Source organism: Anser brachyrhynchus, assembly GCF_964034855.1.
Source record: "Anser brachyrhynchus genome assembly, chromosome: 10".
Taxonomy (NCBI): Eukaryota; Metazoa; Chordata; class Aves; order Anseriformes; family Anatidae; genus Anser; species Anser brachyrhynchus.
Window position 1 is genome coordinate 19,046,684 of NC_137705.1, and position 18,961 is coordinate 19,065,644.

General features: G+C 40.5%; 1 protein-coding gene across 3 annotated transcripts in view; it reads right to left on the reverse strand.

Moving 5' to 3' along the window:
• Positions 1-538: 538 nt before the first annotated feature.
• The window catches only part of VGLL4 (vestigial like family member 4), a 92,462-nt gene continuing 74,039 nt past the window's right edge, over positions 539-18,961 (reverse strand). For all 3 annotated transcript variants that reach the window (XM_080606765.1, XM_080606764.1, XM_080606766.1), the window contains 3 exons: positions 9,037-9,262; positions 5,163-5,283; positions 539-3,352 (listed from right to left, as the gene is read on the reverse strand). In XM_080606765.1, coding sequence (XP_080462891.1) covers positions 3,084-3,352; positions 5,163-5,283; positions 9,037-9,262 — 616 coding nt within the window. In that variant the 3' untranslated portion in view covers positions 539-3,083. The remainder of the gene's footprint in view (positions 3,353-5,162; positions 5,284-9,036; positions 9,263-18,961) is intronic.

Below are 18,961 nucleotides of genomic sequence, written 5' to 3' on the forward strand. Positions count from 1 at the left end.
GTTCTCTAGATAAAACTTGAAGACTTTGAGAGACAAAACAAAATGAAAGGAAATGAACACATTGGTCTTCTCACAAACAGTACAGAAATGCTTGACTAGCTGCTATTTTCCAAAACAGAAACTGTTCAGGAGCTGCTACTGGTGAGCTACATTAGGATGAACAGCTGCCTCAGCCCTGCATGGAAAGCAATACTGGGCAAACACTCAAAGACCGGAGCGGTGGGAGTTCTGCCAGTGGCCTGGGATGTGCTCCTAAAGCTGGTGGTATTTCTGTCCATCGCGGCAGTGGCAGCAACAGGTTCTCTTTGTAGTCTGAAAGCCTATTACTTGGCAAATGCCTTAGCTGGGGAGGGGAAGAAGAAAAGAATATAGCTATCTCCAGTCGCATCAACAGGGTAACAGAGTCCCAAAATGAGATGGGTTTCCTCAGAAGGAAAAAAACAGGACATGAACAGTAGTTTTTCTGCTTCCAGCCCATGAAGTATAGAAATCAGTTTCCTTTCTTACCAAACAATACAGAAGAGTATGTACACACCTGTGATTTAAGAGCACTTTATTGTTCTTTAAGGCTACTTTTAAGTACAAAAAAAAAGATGGCCTGCCAAACCTTTTTTTTTTCCAGGTGAAACAAGGCCACAAAAGAATGGTATATTACAGATTTACAAACACAGAGAGAATCTTTCCAACTGAACTGTAGATAACCTGGCTCTGTGAAGAAACTTCACCACGTCGTGATGGTGAGTTCAGTTTAGTTTCCTTCCACCTCCCCCCAACCCTTTGGCTTTCATGGCATTATTGTCTTTAATATACGTTTTACTGGACATATCACATTAAATCTTTATTGCCCTCAAATCCATTTACCTATCTCAGATAAGTAAATGTAACCTTGTAAAACAGCTATTATTGAAAATATTAGCTTTAAAAACATTATCTTATTTGTGTTTACAAAGAAATATAGGAGTCACATTTTCCACAGAGTCCATCTACAGTATTAGTATTTTACTGTTATAATGCTCAGTAGCCTGTAGCAATAACAAACTAGTGGCTATTAATGCTAATGCAGTGTTCTCATAGAATAACTGTGTTCCTGCACTTTTACTGTATTACAGACAAATCTACAACAAAAAAAAGATCAACTTTTTTCTCCAAACAAAAAAAATGAATGATTACAATAAAGGAAAGGGAAAAATTAAATAGCTACATATCATTAACAAATTAATTGTTCCTCAAAAAATACCTACAAATTTCTCTGTACATTCTTTACGCACAGCGTAACGATGGTCTTAAAGTTACCTATATAAAAAAGTGTTTTTTTAACAATCTTCCTACAGAGAGTAGGGTACTGAATGCCAAAGCAAGTAAGCGTTGACTACCCAGTAAGATGGTAGTGAAATGTGTAAAACTGGGGGCTTAGGGTTTTTTTTTTTTGCCTTTTTTGATTTTTTAAAGAAAATTGAGCAGCCACCTTCTCAACAAGAGTAAGAGCCAATCTCCTGATCTTTCTACCCTGCACCTTTTCCAAATTAAATAGCTTAACTTTAAAAAACCCATAAAATAAAAGCCACAATGGACCCAATACTGTAACACAGTCCATAATACATCACATGTAGTTCATCTTCCAACTAGTTCTAACTTTCTACACTGAACCACTCATTTCAGGTAACGCAGTATAAAAAAAAAGCCCTAGTTGCAACTGTACTGGGAAGATGGAATGTATGGGGGAGAGTAGTTATACTTAACAAGAAGAAGAGAAGCTCTTAGTACTAGCACAGCTGTGGTTTTTATGCCTGCCTCTATTGCCTAATTTCTAGTTAGTAGCTATTAATATAGCAAATGATAATAAATGCAGTAATACCTGTATAAAGTTTTCTAATGGAGGAATGTATGCTGCAACTTGGCATAGGTTTATGAATAAGCTTACAAAAATTAAAGATCATATTTCACAAACTGTAACAATCTGTTGTCCAGCCAAGATACGTAACGGTAGCAGTTTCTGCAGCTAGTTAAAGGTGGATTACACAGACTTAGTTTTAGGAAGCAAATTCCTGTTAAGCAGACAGTGCTGCAGACAGAAACAATTACTTAGTCATGCGCAAAGCTATAGCATCCTGTACCACGCATCATATATTTCTAAACTGCGTCATTTGAGGCCTGTCCTGAGGCTGTCCTCTTTTGCTGGCTGCTACTAAAGTGAATATCAAATACAAATATCATAGAGTACAACTGTACCAGCAGTAAGTATATCTAGGATTGTTACTGACAAAAATAAACTAATTCTGAAGAAAAGCTAATAAGTATTATGATTCTTACTGTCTATACATTAATAGATACCAGCTATTTTTCATAAAACATGCATCGTTAAGCACTATTGAACCCTCCAACCTCAGCTCTATTCTAACAAACTGCAGTGTTTAGGAAAAAATGCCCGTGTTCTGTAAATTATGCAGTCCAGTTGCAAGCACTAAGCACCTGAAATCTAAAGAGAGAAAGACCTATAACCTGTATGAGACTTCCCCTTCCAAAGCTGTTTTGCTTTAAGAAAAATCAAACTGATAGAAATGTCATCCTTAAACCCTTTTTTCAGCAGTTTGCCCTCAAAATATTAGCATCTTACCAGAAAGTTGCTATGCAACTTCAGTCCTCCTCCAATAGTGCAAATCATACATGACAGTTCTTTTCAAGTATATACATACAAAATTACTTCACAGAGGGAAAAAAAAAAAAAAAAAGCAATGTAAGCAAACCAGACAAATTCTAGTCTCAAGAAGCTAGTACAAGCAAAAAGCATTTGGGTCAACCAACTATGTGTAATGGCTTTTGTGGATTAGCGTGCATTTTTTAAGGGGCAGCAGATTTGCATCAGAGGTTTCTTTGGTAATTGAGGCAGGAAAAAAGGATGCTACATCATATGAATCTTTATGAAATAGTTCCTGCTATCATCTTTAAAGGGCACCCTTTTACAAATAAAAAGTGAGTACACAAAAAACGTGTTGAAAACTAATCTCCCCTCCCCCAACACTATTTTAAGCACTGTTCAAAGCTCAGTCAAACCATGCAAATTCACAAACGTAACGGTCCTCTCTTCATGAGACTACAGAGGGCGAGTGATTATGATTGACCATATGGGAGGAAGGGGAAGACTGGCCCCGCCGTGAAGCAGACTCAGGACTGCTGGACACTCCGTCCTTCGCAGCTTTAATCTGAAGCCATGTATCCCCAAGTGCTTTGGCAAAGTGGTCATCAACTGATCCTGTGATGGACACAGAGTTTGCCACTGGCTCAGGCTCCTTGTAATTCTTGCCAAGGCTTCGGCGGAAGTGCTCTTCCACCACTGGGTCACAGGCAGTGGTAGCTAGGCAGGGAAAGAAGATAGAAAATGCATTATTTCAGTGCAGGCAGGAATTCTTTACATCATTATAGAACTGGTAGTGAAGGGGGGGGAGGAGGGAAGAAGATGGAAGGATATAAAATGAAAACAAAAAATGGAGCTTTTTTTCTTGTGCGTGAATGACCTGCACCAGGTAAGTATTTTCTATATAATTACTGTTCTCCCTCAAGTTAGTAACAGGATTTTTACACAGCTGCAGTTCTGATTCTGTACAAACCCTCTCTCAAAGCAATCACATAGAACTTACATTTAGGCTTAAACAGAATTAAAGATGGGAACAGTTTTTGAAGTCAGGTCCCAAGCCTTCTGAAATCAGTCAGTTGTGAGGAGGACCCTGTCCTAATTTACTGCGTGCCAAAAGCTGATGTCAGGGTTTCATCCTGCTTGATGTGCTTGTTACAAGAGCCAGACAGAAAACAGCACGAATCATTACCTCTGTATCAGGTACTACTAGTGTTAAAATGGTGTAATACAAGAGGAACAAAGAACCTTAAAAATCAGGTTTTGAATAATAGCAATAAATAGTTCCTCAGACTAAATATTAGAGAGTGGCAAAATTACAACTTAGGAACAAAATCTGTGCCTAAATTATCTTTCAAAAACACTTAAAAGCATGGGATCTATGCCATTGTCCTTCATGCTACAAAAAAAGGTTTGATGGGTCCTAAAATAAACCAGTATCATGCACAAACGCCTCATCAAGTGACAAGAGAGAAATATTTTCTGAAAACATTTATAACTATTCCAAATCCCATACAACTTCAGATGGGGTCTCAGTGAAGAAGCTTTCCTTAGACAAGTAACAGCAGTTTTCTAGAAAACTTCTAATGGCTTAGATCTCTAACTGCCGCTGTCTCCAGGAGTGTAATGTATCCCCCAGGGTCTCACTTCAGCTTCTAATTCCAGTTTTCAACAATGCATCAATCTTTTAAAATAAATAAATAAATCCTATCATGGTCTTTTAGGTCCCAATGCATGTCATACTGGTGCTCTTACAGTGACACGTTCTGGCTGATGAAGCTGCCAAGAAGTTGAACCAACCCAGGATATTCTGTCTGAAATGCTGTGTGCCGAATCTCGGCATCAGCAGCTATAACCTGATAGGAAGAAGGCTGTGCTCTTCCCCTAGTCACACAGTGAGAGAAACTGAACAAAAATTTTCCAAGGTTCGCCAGCATGCGCTGCATGAAAAGATCTCATGAAAAGTACTAATTGCATGGAAGGCAGAAAATGCCATCCCTGCGTTCCTATAGCAACTGCCCTCCAAAACATGTTGTGTTATCCGTGCAGAGAAAGGTGGAGGGTATGTGCTTTGGAAGAGTATTTGTACCTACAGGAACAGATTTTTCTGACTGCAGCTGAATCATAAATATCCACTGACTACTGAAAGGCTGGGAAAACTACGGCACGGTTGGGTTTGCTGGTCCTGTCTGCTTGCTGTTTGTCAGCTAGACTAAAATAAACATAATGACTTATTTGGCTGTGTGCGTGCCTGTCTTTTGTTGTTGTTTAAAAAAAAAAAAAACACTTAGCAAATTAAGAAAAAAGAACAACACTCGCTACCTTCTGCTGTGGCATGACACTGATGGTTAGAAGTACTGCAGAGGGCACCTGTGCTGGTACGCCTCTGGGTAGAGAAAAAGACTTGCCTATTCTTTCATCTCCTTTTATTCTTGGTAATACACCTGTGCCTACACAGTTGAAGTTAGCGAACAATTTTTCTCTCCTCCACATGTAATCAATCAGGCAGTTTGAATGCTGATAGGTAACTTACTGCTAGAGGGTCTTCTGTAGGCAGGCACTGCCGAACTGCAGCCGCTGTGAGCAATGGGGCAGTGGGAGAGGTTGCAGTTCCGGTTGTTGGCAGAAGCACACGTAATTACGGATGGACGGTTCTAACATGGAAGAAGAAAGTAAACTGTCACTCAGTAAGACGGTTAGACAAACCCATATAGGAGCACAACACCGCAGAATCATTTGCTATGTACATAACTGAACTGAATCCCAGCACTGAAATAACTCATAGAATATCCAGTTCAATGAAGTGCATTAAAATCCCAAATATTCAGCTATTATTTCCTTCTATCTCATTAAAAAATACATTAAATTTCCATAATGGTTCTTAGTTATTTAAGTGGCAAGCCGCCATACAAAAAACAGACAGTATAAAAGCATTAAGGTGATTTTTTGTAAGGACAGTTTCAACTTTGTATGCGTTACATAAGCAGCACTAAATGCTAGTTTCATTATTTATCCACATCCTTGTGATTACAGGACAAATTTTACAGGTATGCATCTTCTGAGTGTTAATCAAGTTTTAATGGCATCATTTTTCATTCAGAAGTTAGATTTCCTGGCCTAATTCTGTACTTCAGCCACAAACCAAGAAGCCAAGAAGTATAAAACATTAAAAGCTCCTGAGCAAGTTTTGACTGTAAGTACTTTACTGTTGAAATTAATCTGCCTTTCTAGCACTAATTAATGATCATCATCCTTTTTCATTCAATGAAATACATGCAAATTAATCCAAATATGTATTCACATAATTTTAATTCCACTATGTATACCTTCTACAAAGCGTAAATAAAAAATGCTCTCCTTACAGCTCTTTAGCATGTAAATGTCATATTGAAACAAGGCCTTAGGAAAAGAAATGTCCCAGTTTTACCAGATGGCTAAAGGGAAATAATGCAGGTATTGAACTATTTTTGCTTTGCATCTTTGGTATATTTTGTTACGTAAGGAGTCCCTTCTGTTGTACTCAATTCAAGTAAATTGTTCAGTGTGTAAAAGACTAACAGAATTAATTTAATTAACACAGTTTTAATTTCTTGTCCATTTTATAAATCTTCGCAGCAAACCTGCAAAAATCACAATTTTACCTAACACCATACAAAGTAAATGATGAAGGAAAGAGTTTTCATTGTTTAGTGGTCCTGTAGTCTAGACAGAGTAAGAGCAAGAACAAAGTAAAGGAGATGAGCTTTCAAGTGAAGATTTAACTCTATTAAGTTATTATTGTCTAAACACAATCAGAACAAATGCTATTCACATCTTACTGCACTAACAGAAAAGTCAAAAAATAAATAAAGAAAAAATATTGAGTTCTTTGATTTTTCTGTAAGAAGTTCATGTATGGCAGGTTGTTACTTTTTTTATTTTTATAAGGGGTGAGATTTTGTGTATCTAAGAAGCTGTTTGGGCACTGTATATATGCGTTTTTAGATATGCAAGACGTGGGAAGTAGAGAGACAGGTAACAAGAGAGCTTGTTTCAGGAATGCATGTACCAACACCGCAAACAATTTGAGAGGGAGGGATAAGGCATCTTACAGAATCCCCTGGTATGATTCTGGGTGTACAGGTGCACTGAGCAGATTGTACCTATTTATATAAAAATAGTGAGAGGAGAAGCTGAGAACTTAATAACAGTGACTAACAGCACCTGTACACTGCCTAAAATAGGAAGGTATTTTTTCCTGCTCTCCATCAGAAACATACAGTAAAATGAAATTACATTCAAGCTGCTAAGGTAAAAATAAATAAATAAAAAACAAACAAATGTAGGTTTTCTTATTGTTCAATACACTTTTCCTTCTTTTTATGATTTCTACTCTGTGATCTTGGCAAGGTACCTCAACATCGTATTTCCTCAAAAAATAGATTGTAATCTAGCTCAAAATGTCAAAGATAACAAAATAGAGAGGGATCTGGTAATAGGCAATAGGAATAAGCCCAAGTCAAACACTAAAATAGAAGAGTGTCAGTGGTGTGAGCTGCCAAGCTGAGGCACAGCAGTAACACTATCAAAGGGCACCAGTGTCGTCAGTGGAAGCCTGTCCCTTCCTCTTCTGTCATCACTGAATGCTGAGAGCAAAGAAGAGCTGTTCTGCACAGAACAATAACTCTGTGACCTGGTGCCAACTGATGCAAGATATCAGTGACACTAGTGTAAAGCTAGGCATTTTGGCACAGCAAAATATGAAAGATTAGTGTATGTAGCCAACCATGTTAAAACGTACATAGTAGATGTAAAGTATATGCTCCAGTGCAAAAAGGCTTTCAACAAATTGCTTATAAAAATACCAACCTCCAAAAGACCATCCACTCGAAGAGTTTACCCTTTGCAGTGCATCATTGTAGGTGAGGAAGGAGGGAAGGAAGGAAGAGCTCGGGTACATGGGCCAATTTAATTTCTCATCACAACTCAATTATCTTGCTTCACCTCCCCACTTGTGAGAAGGATAAAAGCAAGTCTGGCACATAAGAAAACTGTTTTTGTATAACTTGCACAGAGATGGCTCATCTTCAGCAGTTCTCAAGGAAAACAAATACAATGTATATGATGGCAAGCAAAAAAAAAAAAAAACAAAAAAAAAAACACACAACCAACCAACCAGCCAGCCAAAAACAAAACAAAAAACACTCCAGCACATGGAAATGAAGTGTAACATTATCAAAAATCATTACTTTGCTTTAGGAAAAGTCATCATGAAATAGTGATCCAACACTGGTCTGGAACAACACAGTGAATGCTTTTGGCCAGCTGAGACAACTAAAGTCACTCCACCTTCTTTCACTTGAAAAATTCAGTGCAAAATTCTATTTAATGCCTTTTCTGTCACCTCTTCCTCAGCAGTCCTGGCAGGATAAAGCTGGTAGACAGCAGTCCTGGATTGCCAGTGGGAGCACATATAAAAACCCTCTTTACCTCTGAATTGCATCGGTCATTGCCTAACAGGTACTGGAGCCTTGCTTATCCACAGAGCAACTCAGACTTTGCATTCCCAATTCAAACACATGGGTTCAAAAGCTTAGCAAAGCATCAGAAGAAGCAGGGCGGCTAAGAACTCTCTGATGTACATTTAAATACCAGAACTTATTCACATAGAACACACTGAGCTGTGGCATTCGTTGTGCATTTTTAAAATACGCTTTGCCTAAGAATTGTATCGCTTACTGTTGTAGCTCACAACATGTTCTGCTTACGTCTGGGAAGTCCTCCCTGTGCCTACAGCAAGGTGTCCTGGTTCCAGTTAGGACAGAGTTAATTTTCCCTCGTAGTAGCTGGTAGGGTGCTATGTTTTGGATTAGGATGAGAAGAGCGCTGATAACATGCTGATGTTTTAATTGCTGCAGAGCAGTGCTTACACCAGGCCAAGGACTTTTCGGCTTCTCGCTCTGTCCTGCCAGCGAGCAGGCTAGGGGTGCAGCAGGAGCTGGGAGGGGACAGACCCAGGACAGCTGACCCAAACTGGCCAAAGGGGTATTCCATACCATCTGACGTCATGCTAAACAATACATAGGGGTGGCTGGCCGGGGTGGGGGGGCCGGCTGCTCGGGGATAGGCTGGGCATCGGTCAGCGGGTGGTGAGCAATTGCGTTGTGCATCACTTGTTTTCTTACACATTATTATTGTTAATACTATTACCATTATCACTATTATTATTATTATTGTTATTATTATTTTCCTGTCTTAATAAACTGTCTTTATCTCAACTCACAGGCTTCACTTTCCCGTTTCTCTCCCCCATCCCAGAGAGGGAGGGGGGAGGGTGAGCGAACGGCTGTGTGGTGTTTAGCTGCCAGCCGGGTTAAACCACAACACAAGGATTTCTACAACCACCCAGAGCTTCTAGAAGCCAGTACCTGCTGCCGTTCCACAGAAGTCAGTGTAGGTGTGATGCCGACTGTTCGGGTTGCATCCATGCTGTTTTTGGTCAGTGCTAGAGGTTGATCCATGGTCAAGCTTGGGATTGAGGCGTACATGGCGTGATTGGCATGAAGGCTCATCGTTGGGGCAGCAGCCCTCTCTATTGGGCTGCGACTCCTCTCTCTGTGCTCCTTCCGGTAATCTCCATTGGCAGTCTTGTTTCTAGTACATGAAAGAGAAAAAAGTCAAAGGGCTTACTGATTTTTTACACGCTGTAATGCCACACGCAGCATTCAATCCCTTTAAGAAAGGTGAGGCAGGGCATGTTGCTTGGTTTGGGGGTGGGGGTGTGCAGCATCCCTCAGTACGGTAACCCTGGTCTATCCAGCCACCTCCCAGCAAAGACAAGCAAATGATTCACACCTGCAAGCTCTGGCAACCAACTTGTTTTTTTCAGAATTCTTCAGATTTTTTTTTATAATTTCTTAAGATATTTATCTAAAAGCAGTGAGCTAAAATAACAACTGATGACAACTGATCTGTTAAGATCAGACACCCCCACATTCAAAATACCATTAGTCCAGCTCTGCCTCCTAACATTGCAGTATTCTCTAAGCATTGCTGAAGTCCAAAAGTTTATTTTACTCCAGAGACATGGGTTGATACCAACAAATACAGTGAGTCAAAGCAGGAAGCACAATTTTCAGAGCAGCAAATGAAAGAAGCACGCTACACTGCACATCTAATTATTGCAGTTAGCCTTTAAAAGAGTCATTTCAAACTCCTGCTGAACAGTAAATCTCAGTGGCGGTACTCGCGCAGTTAGGCTATCACTCATTGCAATTAACAAAACCTGATTTTGTACTCATGAGATATTTCAGTTTCCATATACCCATAACGTACGGTGTCAAGTGTTCACCCCTTCATGAAAGGGAAAGCAGCGCATCAAAGGAAAGGTGCTTCCTCCGCCTCGGTGAGGGCAGCCACTCGCAGCTGCTGGCAAATGCCAAGGTAAGCATGGGTACGCCTGGCAGTCTGGCACAGCCCCCAACTGCACGCTGCTACAGCCAGTACCTCGGTGGGAAATACCAAACTCAGCCCGTCCTTCACATAAACAAGAACTAAGGGAGAAAGCTGGTTCCATGGAAAACACGTTCTGTCTTCAGCAGCTCTTGCTGAAGTTCCCTGAATGTCCTGTCTACAGCAGAAGTGGGTAAAATACATTTACAAGCCTTTCCCCCAATTTTTAAGTGCATCATAGCAAATTAACATGCAGGAACAATCTTAAAAAGTGCTCTGGTGAATGTTAGGCAAAGACAGAAAAGAAATAGAAAAATGTTTTCTCTGATAATGGAAATATGGATGTACGAATAGTATCCAATATTGGAACAAGTTACAACTCCAAGAAGGTACGGCCTATTTCAACCCCCGAGAGTATCTCAGAAAAGGAATGCTAACAGCTGAAGGTGGGGGGAAAGCCCTGCAAACAGAGGGAAATAAGGAACCCCAGGGTTATTACAAAAATGCTATAGAAAAATCTTGTAGGGTTACATGGGGAACAGTCAACAGAATAAGGATACAATCTGCAGCCGTTCAGCCCCCTGCCCCACTGGCTATCGCTTGTCCCTTAACTGAGAAGCTGCAGATTAGCAGAACCAACCATCAAACCTCACCTTTAAGGTTTCACAGCTGGTGCCCAAGATGTTCTCTGAAAATCACGTGTTTCTTGAATCCCTCTTTATAGGCCAGATTTAGATGCAACAAAGCAGCACACAAACCACAAGGAAATACATTCTCAGTGTTACATTTAGGTCTTTTGCCAGCTTTGGTACCATTTCAGTACACAAGACTACTTTACAGTATCAGCATTCAGAAGAGAGAAAGCTCAGGATTGCGTTGCTCTGAGCCAATGACTGATGCAAGTGTGTGACTCAGTGGCAGCAAAACTGAGTCTATATTTAAAGTACAGTAGCCTCATCTTAAGTTACAGTGCAGAAGACTTCCAATGAACGCTTAACAAACTGTAATCCTTCACTACCCCCTGAGAAGCAAGCTCACAAACAGTATGCCTTTACAGACTGCTTTCATACCTGGGCAACAGCCATCAGAGCGCCTGGTACGAAACACGTGGAAAGGCAGCGCCAAAATCGCTGTTCAAGTGAGAAGGGCGGTGATGCTGTGTAGGGATGGCTTATTCTTCTCACTGCAATGTGCTATCTTTGGTGTCTGCAAGCCAAAATCTTGCTTTTCAACTAAATATTACTGGTCTGCTGCAATTTAAATAACAATTCGGAGGCTACAAAACCAAATACAGCTACAGTAGATTCCTACTTTCCACTGCCTCAAATTAAAAAAAAAATAAATAATCCCTGCTCAGAATGTCAGAACGATTATACTTTGTCTGAGTAAGCATGAGCTAGTTCTCAAAGGAAGAACTTTGTTCTCTCCACCAAAAATACCTGTAAAATGAAACCAAAGATGCAGCTGCACCAGTTTGTGTTGTTTTTTCCTTAGAACTGTGATTTCACCTTCTTAGAGCTGCATTTACAGCAGGGGGAAGGCTGTCCAGTGGCCAGAGATGAACAGACCTACCGGATTCCCAAGCAAAATAAATTCACCGTTTTACACAGTATTTCACCCCTCCTTCAAACAAGTAGTCACGGCCCTGAACACTGGCGACTGCTAGTTTTGCTGCCAAAAAGAATGAAGTTTCCTGCAAACATTTTTGAAGAAGAAGGGACCAAGAAACTGGGCAATGGGATCAGCGTGAAGGCAAGGAGTAGCGCAGACCTTCCCGCAAGGTACCTAAAAGCAAGGAGTTATCTCCGTAACCTCAGCAGGCCCCACCCTGATCCTTTCTGCAGGCAAGTAACTCCCTCCTCCTACATCGCAGCAACAACTCTTCCAGACTGAGAACAACTTATACTCAAAAATCTGCTCAACATCTACCTTAAGATAAATAGTCTTGGCAAAAATGAGAAATACCTGAAGTTCCTACATCCACATCAGGTATTATTTTTTCTGAGGCCAGCTCAGAATTTGACGGCACTCCGTAGCATAGGAACGTGATAGCTCTGCCCCTGTGGAAGCACACCAGCAGTCTGCAGTCCCTCCTGTTTCACTATAAATAGAAAATCCCACAGACATCTGACTCTACTTGTAAAACTACTGTATGTAAAATTCATCAATTTCATATTACTAAATAAGTTTTAAATATAGCTTTAATTTTCTATTAAAAATGCCTTTATTCAACTGAAAATTTTCTCTCTTTTTGTTATTAAGAAAAGTAATCTGAAAAATGTAGGAAGTACAAATTTGGCCATCTATAAAAGAGGCACACAACTCGTAAATTAGAAATAGTTCTGTTCTTGCTAAAAAGCCAGACCACAGGAACAGTATGAAAACTATTACTCTATTAACTTATGTGAAAACAGAATTCGATGTAAATATTTCATTATGATATTTTGTATTTTTTTCTTCTGACTACAGCGATGAAACTTCTGTTTTGGAAAACCGCTCTGTTCTTGTTCTGATGTTAGATGCTTTGACTGAAGGGGCAATCAGAACTGCATGTGTTTCATGATAATTGTGTTTCACCACAGTGAATTAGCTTCAAAATTCCCCACGTGCTGAACGAGTATCTCTTAGTTCAAATGCAAGGTCAGAAAGTTACAAAGGAGGATTTCTGGCCATGTTTGGAAAATAATTTTGGAAAATAATTTGAAAATTCCAAAGAGCTTTACCATCCCCCAACTCCACTTTGTCTTAAAACTCATCAGTCACCTAATTTGGACCCCGTCTTCAGAGGTGCATCTGCCAGTGCATCTCCACGGGCTGGAACATGGCTCTCGGTGTCAGGGGGAAGCTAAGCCAGCATCAGGCAGTGGGACAGCAGTGCTGCAGCCTTACACGTCACCCTTACCTCCCTTCTAACGGAGTTATCCAAGCTACTTGCAGGTTTATTTTAGCAAAATTATACATGACTCCAACCTTAAATTCATTTCTCCAGCACTTGAAAAACAGACATTGTTTTCCATGTTTCTCCCCAATGAATCATAACCGAGGCTCCAGCACTTACCAAGCATCATGTGCTCAGATGCATGTCATACCAAAACCACACACATCCTGACTGTTAGCTGAAAGCCTGCTTCAGTTCGCTTCTCAACGTTTGGTAATTGAAAGCAATGTTTCAGTCCTCTGCAGGAAGCAGTTCAGAAGTAGCTAAAATGCATTGTTCTTAGATATTTTTTGTACAACCTTTAAACGCAGCTGTTCTGTCCACTGGCACCAAGCAGCGGTAATTCACACTCATCCTGGAGGAACAGGCTAACTCTGCCAACTGCTTAAGGAAAAGGAAAAAGAGAGGCCCACCGAAGGGGACAGTTTTGCTTACACTCACTTCCAGCCTTTAGATTGCTAAGGAACAGATGCCAAAAGTATTACTGTACCTCCAAGTGAAGAAATCACAGACGTTTCACACTCCCTTTGGCAGAAACAGAGCTCTAACTTGAAATGGTTGTATTGTAGGAGTGTGTTTCTCTTGCAGAAAGAACAAGTATCCACTTACATTGCTTCTTAATTAGCATGTAAGATGTTTTTCTTCACACAAACACAATGCATACTATTGCTAAATGAAAACTATTTCATTTGTGTAACTTAATTCAAATATTATTATTTTTGGCATCCTTTATAATGTTCATTTTCTGACATCATCTACAGTACTTATTCACTAACACTTAGGCTTGAAAGAGGACAGCTGCTTTTGTTACACACCACTTAAGGATTTATAGGCCACTGATACAAAGTGCCTCCTCCACATGGTGGGGATCACTTCCTGCAGAACCAGCCATTTATATGCATTGCTTGTTATTGCGAGGTAGCGAAACAGGAACAGAAGACATTGCAAAATACAATGATATATATCCAGAGGGGGAAAATCCTAAGTTGTCCTTACTCATATATTTTTTAAGCCATCTAAATTTCCTTGAAAAACAAACAACACAACACAAACCTGAAAATATTAGCAGTTTGCTTGCCATGTGTCAGCCGATTACCTGAAGCATTCACAACATGAAAAACCAGCCCAAACAGCTCTTCAAACCCTGTCTCCCTTGACTGGCGGCCACCTAAGTACACGACCCTTTTCCATCCCCTTCTCTAAGCTCTGTGCCTCCCTCTTACATTGAGTAGCCCTTCCTTTTTATGGCTTAGCACTCCATCCCAAAAAGCTTCCATGTAGGCAATGTGCAACGGATGATTGTTTTTGCAAGAACCATTTCCTCCGCAGAACATGGACATGTTCTCTGGACATCCGATATGGTTTCCTAACAAAGATAAAGAACGCCTCCCCCTTTTTTTTTGCCACTGCTGCCATTTCAGCGTTACTTGTTTGGTGCATCCCCCCTGCAGGGAATCTTTTGCCCTACCTAAAACTCTAGTTCTGCCCAAGGCAGGTAAAACGGGTGACTGAGCTCAGCTAATGCCCTTCTCACAGCACTGCTACAGCAGCTCTATGCTGTGGCTTTGGAGAATGTGTTAGGACTGCCCTGCAGCACAGCAGCTCCCGATCCAGCTGGCTGCCCAGTGGATCTTTAACCAAGGTCTACATCTGGCAAATCTGCCAGTTCTTCCCCCATTCTAGTGGAGAAGCAGGTGGCAAAGTTTTCACTGACCATCTCAGGCTAGAAACAACTCAGCAAAGGCACCCAGGAAGTTAAGCACTGCCTCAAAGCTTCTCCAGCCACCTATAATTAAACTTCACTCTTCCCTGAAAAGAGCTTTTGTTCTTTTGAATTTTTCAACTTGACCATCAGGCTGTTTGGAGAGTTAAGCATCATATTTACACAAGTTCTTTAAGCTCAGAAGTACGCATGCACTACTGATTTCCCCCCTGCTCTCTTCACCCTCTGTAATCAGAATGCTGCAGTTCCTTCCCATAAAAATTCAAATCATGATTATTTTTTTTTGCAGCTTAGTTCTACAGCCAGTGGCAAACCCTCTGAGATGAGAAGTCAACTTAAACAAAACAATTGAAACATATTAACAAGAAATAGGATAACCTTACATACAAATATAGGTCAGACTTTCTAAATTTATCCTCGCTAAAACAAGATTTTTCAGAGTTTAAACACCTTGGATAGTTACTTCCAAATGTAATCAACCAGGAGACAATAAATCACAGTAAAAGAAAGAAATAAAGAATAAGCAGTAAAACATATGAAGGAGCATCCCATGACTGCAGGCAGCAAGTGATACAGAAGAGCTTCCTGAAGGTGTAATACTCACAAGTATGAAAGAATGCAAGAGAACCGCATGATGTAAGACCTTAGTCAAAAGCCAAACCCACAAAACTGAAATCTAAATCTAAGGTACAGTAAAATCAATTAACGCAATCCCAGATCCTACTTACATCAAAAAAAGGAAATCACCCGAGTCTCTGCTCACCCACTGCTATCTCTGCTCCGCTCTTCCGCTGGCTGCTCACTCACCTCCAAACCTCCTCAAGTTAGCGCCTGATGCCAGCCTGATGGCTTATTTTGAAGTACCATCATTTTTTGAAGAGGTCTTATGTGAGGTTATACCTGAGCTGTCAATAGCGAATTTTAATATATAGTAAATATCTGCAAAAAATCTGAAGTGGTAAGTGATCTATTTCGTTCTGCTGAGGTAACAGTATATATGAATTAGCCTGTTAAAAAATTAAATTAAAAAAAGACAAATCCCTAACATTTGAAAAAGTAGAATGACTGAAAGGTCAAGCATTTCAGTATTACCGCAATAACAAGTGTCCAAGTATAACAGGACATTGCAGCAATTATAAAAAAGTTTCTTAAAATGCCCCATTGTGGCTACGATTTCAGGAATGTAAACATGAGCCCATTTCATCTCTTCAACATGTTGTTAAACTTTGGGATCTAGGTGGAAACCAACATCTGACTACAGCTCTCATCTGCTCTGGGTTTTTAGGGATTTGGGGATAAAAAAATACTCAGCCAGCCTCATTAGCCAAAGAGAAAAATCTTTCTGGTTCTTTAACCTGTGACATGATATCCCTGGCTTCCCTGCTCTAATTATTTTATCACAGTGTCACAGAACAGCACATTTCTTGGAGGGGCGACAGGAGAAATAACCGAACCTTTAAGATTTACCTGATGCAGTCACCTCCCCATACCTCTACTCAAAGAGCAACAACAAAGTAGCTCCGGTTTCATTTGAAAAAACACATAATATCTTAAAAAATGCATAAGGGAAGAACCATTTCTGCCAACTGCGAAGACCAGAAGACAGAAGATGTGGATGCTACAGAGCTGAAAAAAGGCTCTGCAGAGGCTGCAGTCTGTCCTTACAAGACACGGGTACTGAAATTACAGAGTACTTTTTTTTTTTTGGAAGATATCTGCAGTAAAACGACAAACCTCATACAGATCAATGCAGACCTGACACTCAACCCTAGGCTTGCCAGTGAGGACCCAGAACTAAGGTTTCATTTCTTTCTCAAAAGCAAATTATACAGAAGTCACCATAGTACCTGGGTGCTTGAAGGCACAATAATCTAATTCTGAGAAAGTCAAATTAAGCTGATGAAAGAGAAGGAAGCCACCCAATGTTGACATCTGGAGTGCAAGTCAGGCTGCCGCATATATTGGGATGAAAAAGACCTGATCTAGAAAGGGAAGTCACCACCGGTATGGAAATTAAAACTATCTGTGCATAAGTCTGAACTGTTTCACATCCATAAGGCACTCTGAATTGCTCGGAGGAGAAAAACATCCAGAAAAGCAAGCGATAAAAGATGAGGTTACAGAGACACTTCAAACTTTCCCTAAAATTTCTAACAAACAGGAAGGAAAATCCAACAGTTTAAGGAAAGAGTGAAGAGGCTTCCAGGAGAAAAGAAGGTCAGAGGGGTTACTGGAAAGATTCAGAGATGGGTACAAATTAATCATTTCATAGCTAACTGCAATGCCCACCCAAGAACTTCTGGCAGGCAATTCCTCTTACATTCTGCTCATTCATGTGCTGGGTCACGTGCAGCTTTTATACTTCAGCCATGTTAACATCCTTTTGAAGTCAAACTTGGCACATGCAACAAACCTTTTATACCGAGTCACTGGAAAATACTGTAAAAACTATTTATGATCACACAGAGAAAACTATGGGCCAATGTCAGGAGAAAGCTTGCATATAAAATACACACGGCAGCGGGTCATGCCCTAGTGCAACGAGATTAGCCACATACATGTGTGCTCAATATTGCCAGGGTACATCAGTCTGTTCTGCAGGCTCTGGGAAAACTTGGTGGTGTTGAAACTCAATGGTGAAACTGTGCAGAACTGTTAGAGGAAATAAAAAATGGCAGTTAAATTTTCTTACAATATTTTCTACTTTTTGATTTGAAAAAAAAAAATACTTGCATTCATTACTTAACACCTGTCATGCAATGATTTTTGTAAAAGTTGAAACCAGCTTAAGTCAATCCAAGAACCCCAAATTTGCAAAAGCGTATGGATTTTAGTTAGTTCAGTCACACAGAAGACTTCAGCAGATGGACTCATAGGGCTGAGGAACAGATTAATCATTTTCTTCAAATACACGAAGTGCAAAGTAAAAGATGTCAACATGAGAACGGAAAGTTTACTTAGGAAGAGCTTTAACAACACAAGCCGTTCTGGAAATAAGGTCAGAGTGCTGGAATTAACTGTGTCAAATTGTCAGGAGATAGGATTATAGAGATTCATTTTCCAGCTTGAACAATTCTTAAGAGAAAAAGGAAAAAGGGCCTGGATCATTAATGCCTAGAAATTATGGTCTCTATCCCTCAGATACACAATGTAACATTAGCAGATGTGAAGCAGGGAAAGCTGAGAATGCACATTCATTCCATTTCAGACAGAGATTTCAAAAATATCCAAAAACCAGGCTTTAGAGCTTTAGACAAAAAATGGTGTTTAAATAACCTTTTTTTTTTTTTTTTAAAGATTTTTCATGGGCTGTTTTATAAAAGGAATAAACATTTCATTAAAACTTTATTGAAACTGTTTGTAATTGCTAATAAAATCTGAACTACTGAAACCTCTAGAAGCACTGTAAATGCACTAACAGCTTCATTACATTTTGCACAACTACTCCTAGCAATATAGTAAAATAATTCCTGTGAGAAGCTGATAACCAAAGCAGCCACAGCAGCAGCACCTCACATCAGTTACTCCTAGGTTCGAAGTGCCCAAGCCAAAGGTTGTCAAATTCTGCAGTCAACAGCTTCACCTCGCTTCTGGCTTAGGGGAAACTTCAGTCAGAAAAACAGATCACAAGGAAAAGCATCTGGGGTTTCTGTTTCCACCCTTCCTAAAAGACTGATTTGTGAATACTAAACGTTACTGATGTGAAACCTGTGACAGCGAGGGTCAGGAAGCATCGCTCCTTCTCTCAGACAGGATGAAGCAACGCGTGCCCACACAGGCCACAAGCAGCGGTGAGGGCCAAGGACCACAACGGCGGGACTTTGATAGGAGCAGGGGAATCGACCTTAACTTGACTGCAACGTGTGACTGCCCCGTTACTTGCAGCAACTGTACATCTGTGCCACATTAAAGGCTACATGAAGCAGTAATTAGCGTGTTCTGAGACTTCTCCCAGATGTTTTGGAAAGTTTTTCTCATGGCTTGTAGAAATCATCCCACCTCCCCCCCTCTCCTATTCTATTCACTCCGGCGGTGTGACGGGACGCGTGAAGCCCAGCTCCAGGCATAGGCCTGTGGGCAGCCAGTGAACAAGTTGCTTCGGGCTCATGTTTTGGGCACAGCATTTACCTAGTTGGGCACCACACGTACCTTGCTGGGCACATTTACCTAGTTGGGCACCACACGTACCTTGCTGGGCACAGTTACCTAGTTGGGCACCACACGTACCTTGCTGGGCACA